The sequence below is a fragment of the Saimiri boliviensis genome, chromosome 21 (assembly GCF_048565385.1).
Source record: "Saimiri boliviensis isolate mSaiBol1 chromosome 21, mSaiBol1.pri, whole genome shotgun sequence".
In the NCBI taxonomy this organism is placed as follows: domain Eukaryota; kingdom Metazoa; phylum Chordata; class Mammalia; order Primates; family Cebidae; genus Saimiri; species Saimiri boliviensis.
In genome coordinates, this window is record NC_133469.1 from 18113968 (window position 1) to 18124218 (window position 10251).

Consider the following 10251-nt stretch of genomic DNA (forward strand, 5'->3'; position numbering starts at 1 on the left):
TTTATCTAAATAATCCACCACAAATAGAAACTTGGTTTCATCTTACAAATAATGCTACAGTTAATAAATCTGAACATATTTCATAGTTGCAAGACTCACTCTAGAGAAAATAACCTGACATGGTATTGTTAGATCAAAGGATAAATGTATTTTTTAGTTTGACAAATGCTAGCAAATGGCCCTCCTGGTAATATGAAATAGGAGCTGACACACAGACTCTAGAGTCAGAATGCCTGGGTCTTGAAAACTACACGACCTCAGCTAAGTTGCCTAACCTTGCTGTGCTTCAATTTCCTCACATGCAGAATGGGAACAACAGCCTCACAGGGTTATTATAGGTATTGCAACAAATTTATGCACAGTTCGTGCTTAGAATGCTGCTGGCACTACAGACTTATCTGCGTACAGCCTGTCACCACATAAGGAGATCAGCCCAGCTAATCACTGGAGAGACAAGGGCTCTGAGCCTTCAACCAGGTTTGGTCATTGACCTTACAGTATTCGAGCTAAAAACATGTAAATTTCCTGACTTACTGCTTTAAAGAATTTGGTTCAAGTCAAGTCAGCAGGTATTTACCGAATACCTACTCTGTGCCTTGTTCTAGATAAGACTCTCTGAGGGGCAATAAGCAAGGAATAAAAGACAGTCCCTGCTTTAAAGTCCCAAGTTTTTAATGTGATGACAGCATCCCATGCAGAGCTCTTGAACTTTTGACATATTTACATCATCTCTTCCTATGTCTGTTGCCTCCCCTCCTATGACTGTGAGCCTCCGGAGGCAGGGCCTGAAGCATATTCATCTTTATACCCCTGTCCCCTAGCACGGGGGAAGTGTTCAGCAAGCAGTTGCTACAGGCTACCATTTGGGAAGCACTCAGAATGGCACCTGCCATTCAAAAAGTTGGCACTAAAAAAGAATTCCAAAAGGGGGTAGGGGACAGATTGGCCATAAAGGTGTTGGAGAAGAGGTGGGAATTGAAGCCCTGAATGTCAGAGCTGGAAGAAGCCTGAGGGTCAGCAGGACATAGCCTGCACTCTACAGGTGAGGTAAAGGAAGCCCTGAGAAGGTAAGTTCCTTGCCCAAGGCCACAGACATCAACGAGCAGAGTAGGTTCTAGAATACAGGCCTCCTGATACCTAAACAAATGCTGGAAATAACTATAACCTGATGCTGATACAGCACATTGCAGTTTACAAAGTGGGTTTGTATCCATAGGCAGGAGAGCAGCCAAGCTACTCTCCAACAGTGCCTGCTGCCTAAAGAGCCTGGTGTAATGGAAAGAATGCGAGCTCTGGGTGCTTCCCCCATTACTTGCTGTGAGGACCTGAGCAAGTTACTTGACTCTGTGAACCCCAATTTCTGAACCTAAAAAATGAGGAAAACAACCACCTTGCAGATTAAACTGTGTATGTGATGTACCTAACGTTGTGTAAGCATTGGAATGCCTGGTTTCCAGTCTTAACGTCCTTATGGTGATGGGGTTGCCCATCTGGCTTACAGGCAAGCCCCCAGGACCCATTTCTTTGATAGTCTTCACCTTGTCTTCCCCAACCCCCCTGACTTTCTGTTTCAGCAAATCTCAGTCCCTGACTAACAGCCTCAGCACATCCGACACCTCCCAGCGTGGGAACCCCAGTGAAGATGAAGCCAAGGCCGAAACCATCCGCAACCTGAGGAAGTCTTTCGCCAGCCTGTTCTCTGACTAACGCCATCCAGGCTGGGACGGGAAGAGTGCTCTGCTACACTCGTCCCCCTCCTGCCTCATCTTCCTTCTCAGCCTTGGTTCCTGATGGGAACAGAATGGAGGGCCTGAGAACATACTTTCTAAATGCCTTTGACCCAGGATCTGATTATCTATATGTTTTCCCATTTTCCTTTACAGTGACATTCCAGCATTGTCTGACTGAGAGGTGGGCCTTTGAGAGCCTCCAGGTTTCTCAAAACAGGCCTGAGAGATGGGTATCACATCCCTCTGCCTACCCACATGCCTGCTTCCCTGCCAGATAACCAAGTGAGATGTCTGCGAATGGCTAGTTTTCACATTTCTTATTAGCATTTTGCTCACCTCTGGGCAAAGGCCCCCTCTAGGCCTTGCCCCACCTCCATCAAATGCGGACACTGTAGTTGAACCTCAGCAATATAGGAGGCAATAATCTTTTAACAGTGTTTTGCAAACAAAAAGAGAAAATCCCAGCCAGGGGAACTCACCACCTGCCCATGCTAGTTCCATCCACGCTCAAGACCTGCCCTTAGACCAGGCAGGCAAAGGCCCCCATCACATCCAGCCACTAGTGGGGTCCTGAGGCCAAAAAAGAAACCAGACCCTGTGTGACAACTGGGGTCTTTCGGAACACAAAAGAAACAGAGGGACCCTTGTAATGCCACTCATACCCAGAGCATTATTCTTATTTGGACAGCCAAGAGCAGATCACAAGTTCTTGTAGGAATAACAACTAGTTCATAGAAGAGAAGGAGGCCCTGGACTTCCCAAGAAAAGGGTTAGGTTAGGGCTTCTGTACCCATTCTGTTACACCACTGTTTGGTCTCTCTGGCCTCCCACTAGGGATGCCATTTCCTTTTTACAGCTCTACTGGGAACCAGAGAGAATCAACAGATCAATGCCATAGAATCCAAAGTGTAATGATAGTCACTTCTAGTGTGGCATTTCACAAACTCTGTACAGCAAGATGTTGGTAAGTTACTCAGTTTCAAAATGGCCCCATGGTCAAATGTGTTTAAGAATCAGTTTGTATTTCTTTTTTGGAGATGCACTGTATATAATATACGTCAAAGGCTTTTGGAATTCCTGCAGGAAAGAAATCAGCTTTGTTAAATCGAAACTGATTTGACTCAACAAGTTAGTTGCGGAGCTGGAAAAAGTAGTCTCCCTTCCCAGCGATCTTTCCCTCATGCCACCCTGCCTCTCATGCTCAGATAGAGTTCAGGGGTGATCCAAATCACCAAGCACCTGGTGCTAGAAACATTGTAGGTGCCAGAAGTTCTCCTGGTCCCAAAGAGAGACCAAGAAGCTATAACATAGCCATGCTAGCCCTTTACCTGCCACTTTGCAACCTGAGATATGTCTTCCCCTTGCTGTCCATAGGGAAGGGAGAGAGGGAAGTAAAAATGGAAGTGGCTCTGGCATGGAGCAGCTTCTGATTGTGTCCAAGTAATGTAGATTGCTTGGTAATCAATCAGCTGAGATCCATCCAGGCCCCTAGGAGCATAAAAGTAATCACCTCCTTTTTGGTCCTCCAAAACCAAACTGGAGTGGTTTTGGGCCAGAGACTCTCTCCTTCTGTGGGCATTGGGTCACTTAGAACGCTCAATCTCAGAAAAGCCTACCTTCAAGCTGGTTTTTGACAGGCTATTGGCTGGAGACTGGCTCAGTATCAAAAGCACTAGCTGTGCACCTGGCTGTCAGAGAGCCACATGGCCTTTAGGGTGGTCATCTTCACATTGCTGTCTTCCCTCACTCATGATCAGGTCAGTATTTAAGAGCAAGAGAGCCCAGGCTAATTCAGAAGTCCTCTCGCCTCTTGCTCAAGACCCTTGGTCTTGGATTCAATAATAAATAGTAGACCTGGCATAAGAAAGATCAGATAGGTCCAATTGCCAGTGACCACTGGGAGCCAGAATTTGGCAGCTGGAGACTGGTAGGCTCAGGCCTGATTAACACCAGCAAGGATCAGTGGCAAATAAAATAGCCATGGTATGAGGTGAGAGGTGAACAAGCAAAGGCCTGGTAGCCTTTCCAGTGCCCAAAAAGCCCACCAACCTTATTCCGTCCTATGTTTGGCTGAGTTCTGTGTTATAGAACAGTCCCCGAGTGTCTGGCATGTCTGGAGCTCACTGTGCCCAGTAACACATCTCCCTTCTTTTTGCTCAGCCTGTGCAAAGCAACAGAACTAGTTTGGCCAGGAGCTGCCAGAATCCTTTCCAGAGGCAATTGAGATGATGCAGTGGGCAGTCAGACACATGAAGCGGCTGCTTTGCAGGTATCACTCTCAACACATTCTTCTAAACCCCCAAGGTGGTAGAGATGGGGGTCCCAGGGTCAACATCCCAGTCATGCTTGGGGGAGGTCAGGTGATGGCAGGGAATAGATCAGACCATTTATAATCCGGTAGAACTTTGCTTCATCCTCCTGCTGCTGCTCACTTAATTCTTTTACCACTCCCTTGCAACTTCTGAAGAAAGCCAAGGAAAAGAGACAGGGGCATAAGGAAAAGAGACAGGAGGTGAAATTCAAAATGTCAGATGTGGGTACTTTTAAAAGCTATTCTGTTAAAAGAAATCTAATAGAAGAGAGTGTAAATATTGATGAATGTGAGGTCTGATGATTTGCCAGTGGTTCTAGGAGTCCCATTACTTAAACACACACACACACATATACATGCCTGGATAATAACTGGGAATTGACAAGTGCACATCCTAAAATTCCGTAGCTTCATTATCTGTTCATAGTTCTCTAGAGATCTGCTTCAAGAGGAGAATGGCTTCCCCACTTGTCCCTGAGAAAATAGGGGTCACTAGTATAATTCACATATTGAGAGAACCAAAATACCAGCCTCTCAGGCCTGGAGGTTCCTGGGCGCTTCTTTCCTGACAAGGGCAGCTGAGGTTCCCCCATTAAAGGACTTGGAGCTCTGCTTATAACAGTAGTCTATTACAAGATTCAGACAGAGAGAGCTATAGGAGTTGAAGTTTGGTTTCTTCCACTTAAAAAAGAAAATCCACCCTTCTTACTCTGGGGTAGACCTTTCAAATATTAATAAGTAATGCCATTAGACATCCTGAATAAAAGGGTAAGACTTGTAGGGCAGGGTGTGACCATGAGGTCCACAAGTTTCAGATTAAGAACACAGGAAACACCTGGGACAATTGTCTCTCTTCAACAATCTCACCCAATTTTCACTTAGTAATAAAAGATAGCTCGAAACACATAACTGAGTGGTAATAGGCTGGACAAAGTTTCTCAAAGTGTGGACCATGGCAATGGGCAGAGCTATTTACAAAGGCAGATGAGACTTCATTTCATAACAAAGGAGTCAGAATTTCTGGTCACAAGATCCAGAACCTGCATCTTTGTCAATCTCCCCACTTTAAATGCACTTAGAAGTAAGAGCAGCAGCCCTGAGCTGGGCTGTGTGGGAAAGTCACTGAATGAGAAACTATGCTACATGTATGGATGTGCTATAGTCTCCAATGCAGCTAGGAACCCAGCCCTTTAGTGAGTAAAACTAGTGGCCCATGAATAATGACTGCATGGCCTAAATTTTCCTATATTCCTATATTCTGTCCCTTGGCCTCAGACACACCTCAGCATTCAAAGGATACTCCAGTATCTGTGTACTGCAGTAGCAGAAACTCTTTCCAAACTCCAAATCAGGCCAGGGATCCTGATTTTTATAATCATGCACATATATATCCAGATCCATGACATGACGCTAGTTTATAGCCAACACATGTAAATCATTTTCCCACTGATCTGTATATGAATATAGAAACCAAGGACACATAGGTCTCATAGCAACCACAGATCCCCAAAATAGTCTGTTTTCTCACAGAGGCTAGCACATGTTCCTTCCAAAAATGTAACCTTTAGTAATTGTGACATTTTGAAATTGGAAAGGGCAAAAAGGAGGGAGAGGGGAGTCATGCTATATAGATTCTAAAACGTTACGTTTTTTTTTTTTTTTTTTTTTTTTTGAGACGGAGTTTCCCTCTTGTTACCCAGGCTGGAGTGCAATGGCGCGATCTCGGCTCACCGCAACCTCCGCCTCCTGGGCTCAGGCAGTTCTCCTGCCTCAGCCTCCTAAGTAGCTGGGATTACAGGCATGCACCACCACGCCCAGCTAGTTTTTTGTATTTTTAGTAGAGACGGTGTTTCACCATGTTGACCAGGATGGTCTCGATCTTTCGACCTCGTGATCCACCCGCCTCGGCCTCCCAAAGTGCTGGGATTACAGGCTTGAGCCACCGCGCCCGGCCTTAAAACGTTACGTTTGTTGTTTTTTGCTTTGTTTCACAACTTTGACCCAGAGAAAGGTTAGCATTTTCCCTCCAAGCTGACTCGGGGAAGCTAAAACACAACAAAGGCTTATTTGATCTCTGCACAATGAGCAGGGATTTAAAAACGCAGCCTTAGTGGACAACTCTACCAGCCAGTGAACATTTCTTCCAGCTCTTCCTCCTGTCAGCATGATAAAATGGTACTGTACTTTGGTTAAATGTAAAATCAGCTTTCCAGGAACCATGGAATATCCTTTCTCTTCCATCAGTTCCTTATATTCTCTTTATTACTACATTCTCTAGCCTAACATTCAGTCCCTGCTGAATTAACTACTATTCAGATCCATTCAGGCTACAACTAACATTCAGTTCTTTCTTTCCAAAATTTAAGGGATGATAGCTCTTCACTCACATGGTAACAAACACAGCAGCAAACCCCATAAAACTGAACATCAGCTGCCTTCTGGAAGTTTTTGGAGTCCCGGGGAAAGCAAGCTAGTGCAGGTGTCTTGTGTATGACCCATAAGAGAGACGCTCAGAACACATTGCTTGGCACCCAGCAGGTGTTTAGGTCATGTTTTAGCTTGGCCCTCCTAGAAAACTATGAAATAAAATCCAAACAAAAGTATTAAGATTGGAGTAAAAGGATGTTTTTCTAAGAGCATCAATATATGGAAGTCACTTGCCTAGGAATAGAATCAAATCAACAGAAACCCAATCAAATGAGATAATTGAGAAAAAAAGCTGAAGAAAATCAATGGCAGGTTTTCAACCTCAAAAAGCGTTCTAAATTGAATCTGAAAAAGAATGGGAGCAGGCAGAGTGAGAACATGAGACCACTCCTTGGGGCCCACAAGAAGGTGAGGTGACTGCAGGGCTGTGAGCCGCAGGGCAGTTGCCATTGTCAGCACTGGTCAGGGAGGTTTTAGTGAGCAGAACAGGACAACCCCACAGCTTACACAGCAAAGGTCCAGGACCAAGGAAAGGAAGTACACAGACTGTGCATCACACAACGGGAACAGTTTCCAAACAGCACAGCCTCAGCTCAAACCAGCCCAGGAACATACAGAGTCCTTTCAGGACCTGCCCCTTCCAGCACCTGAGGACAGACTAATCTCTTATGCTTTATTCAACTTCATAAAACACTGGTGGCTCATTTTACATGTTTTGAATTGGTGAAAGGATGCAGGTTAGTCATGGGTTAAGCTCATTAAGTCAGCCTTGCAGATACAAGTGGTGGCTTAATTATCCTGGAGATATGGCTCACTGCCTAAGAGCACTTTCACTTGCGTCTCTGCTTTTCCTTTATCCTAGAAGGCAAGCTAGCTGGTTACTGACTATACTAAGTGTCAAAAGCTGTCCTAGACTCCTAAGTCACTGCTGATTAAATTGTTTCGGTCTAATAGAAGGTAGCACTTTTGGTTTGGTAAAAGACAAATTGGAAGGCTGGGCAACAAGCAAGTTAAAGCTGTTCATTTCTCAAACACAATGCATAAGAGACACAGAAGCTCCCTTCTGTTTCCATGGACAAGACACGCAGCTTAAAGAGATGAGATACGGACACTTAGACCTTGCATTGAGATGAATTATCAGGCCAAGAGGAAAAGAAGAAAGGGGTTGGGAAATATTTCTTGGAACTGGTGAGGCATTCCTGTAAGGGAAATCAATCTAAAACTAAACGTTCTTTCTACAACACATGTATAAAATACATTTATTTTATAGAGATGAGGTTTTGCTATGTTGCCCAGGCTGGTCTCAAACCCCTGGCCTCAAGCAACCCTCCCACCTAGGCCTCCCAAAGTGCTGGGATTACAGGTGTGAGCCACTGCATCTGACTACATGTGTTTTAATCCTTGAAAATCCTAAATCCCTTTCATTATTTTTATACAGATTGGTCTTCCCAATTTGTTTCCAGACTCTCATATTCTCAGTGTCTGCTCTCCGCGGTTGTTCACCGAGTCTAGAGCAGAAGCAAGGTCATATTTCTTTGGCACTCAGTTAACATACTATGTTTTGCTATGGAATAGCAGAAACTAAGTACTGTAACCTGTTGGAGAATCTCAGGAGTGACATTTAAGCTAGTCAGTTAAAATTAATTATTTCTTCTATGTGACTCACCCAGCACTTCCCAATAATCTTATCCACTCCATATCTTCTACAGTCAACTGAAGACTACCCAAAGAAGCACTGCTCATGCATAATGCAAGCAGAGCACTGGGACCTGCCCAGCTCCTCTCTGAAGCTCTGTAATCATGCAGCTACTGCCTAGAGTAGGAGGAAGGCAAGCCTTAGTGGTGGGCCTTGAGAATAGTGAGCAAAAAGTAGAAATGTCCAGCTCCGCTAACGAATTAGAGGCAACAAGCAAAGCAGTGGTCTCAGGAATTGGAAAGACCCAAGCAAGAGTCAGAGTCAGAACTCAACACTTTTTACACAAGGAATCTCAAAATCTTAAGTTGGAAGGACACCTTCCATGATTTGATTCCCAGCCATGTCAAATCTGTATCTTTCATTTATAAATGGGGGGAATGGGGCAGAGGAAGCCCCTGTTAATAAAAGTAAAGGGAAAAATAAAGGGCTACAGAAAGTCGTAGGACAAGTCAACAACGTTGAACCACATCTTACTAAGATGTTTGCTATGGCACTGTAACCGCTCTTGCTTCCATTATAATACATCCAGGTGATCTCAGAAAATCATGCAGTGAATAGGTTAATTGCTAAACTATTGCTTCCCTCTCATTACACACCAGCAACACATACAGCTCAACAGTCTCAGCTGAATGACAAGAAGGTAGGATTTCACAAGCTTCTAACTATAAATTCAGGTTTTCAAGAGGAAATGCTTTGAGGATTGTCTTAAGAATTATAAAAAACTATTGTGAGAGATCTGCAAATTTAGATTTAGGCAAACTGCCAATATCCTAAACTACGAGAGATTTGAAACATCTGCAAGTTAGTCTGAGGTGAGGATGGAGAGCAGCACTAGTATCCACAGGACACCAGCACCATCCATAGAGTTCTCAAGGACCACTCAAAAAAGACTGCGTTCTGAACACTTGTTTTATAGTATTTGGTGCTTCTGGTCATCACTATGTCCTCCCATGCCCACTACACACATACATACACTCCCGGCATAGTGCAACATTGCAAAGCCACAAAGAAAAGCAGAATATATATTGACCCAACAAAGCTTCAGGACGACCTTGTTAATCAGACCCAGTTAAAGCCATATGGCATCTAGTGAACACATTTTTAAAAGGCTGTACTGTAGCTCAGATATTACAAAATACCACAGAAAGAAATGTTAACAACCCCCACCTTTTAACATATATTAAGCTACTAAAAGTAACATGGCCTCAAGAAAATCATATTGACTGAATTTTCTTCACTGTGATGAAAAAAAAAACTCAATATACGTGTGTAGCAAAAAAAAATTCACTTGTATGTAGGACTCAAAATATTCTTGCAGCACATAACATTCCAAGCCATTTCCTTATATGCAAAACAGAATTTTTAAAAAAGCAGGAAGACATTGGCAATATTCCAATTTTCTGCAGATGCTAGTAGTGTTTTATTCCTATGTTGTGATTCAGATTTTGTCACTATAGCATGTTTCTATAGTCATTTGTATAAGTCATTTGTGTTTGGCCTTTTTCTTGTTGTAGAAGAAATAAATCTTGAATTTTGTGTATTTAAGTCTGAAAAGCAAAATATTCTTCAAATAAAAAGAGGCTATCTTTGAAGAACAAGTACCTGATTAGCACTCAAAGCAGCAAAACTTATTTAAAAGAGATCTTCTACTTAGACTACAAATTAGGGGCTAAGTGTTCAAAACACAAGGAAAACAAAATCATAACCACCTCATCCCAGGAGCCACAACAAGAGTCCCTAATACCGAATGGCCTTTGAACAGCATTGCTTCATAGCCCAGAAAGTTTTACCACAGAAACCAAGAAAGACCTGAAGAGAGAGAAAAGAGATGGACTGAGTGGGTGTGTGGCCAAAGCACCCACCCCAAGTCCAGTTCAACCAAACTAGCTCTGCTTTCATTCATTTCATAAATCAGGCCATTATCAGAAGACAGAGTACCACTTAAAAAACAACAACAACAGAAACCCCTTATAAAAATTATCTGCCTACACTATGTTCTCTGATAATTCTGAAATGTCCAAGTAACATTGTGAATCTGTTCTGAGTATTTATTACATATCTTTCTGTAATAAAAGTCAAGAACACCA

At 43.4% G+C, this 10251-nt stretch overlaps 1 protein-coding gene across 6 annotated transcripts in view; it reads left to right on the forward strand.

Annotated features, from left to right (window-relative positions):
* SYN3 (synapsin III) overlaps nt 1-10251 on the forward strand; it is a 509993-nt gene extending 499742 nt beyond the window's left edge. For all 6 annotated transcript variants that reach the window (XM_074391364.1, XM_039463248.2, XM_074391367.1 and 3 more), the window contains exon 14: nt 1575-10251. In XM_074391364.1, coding sequence (XP_074247465.1) covers nt 1575-1707 — 133 coding nt within the window. In that variant the 3' untranslated portion in view covers nt 1708-10251. The remainder of the gene's footprint in view (nt 1-1574) is intronic.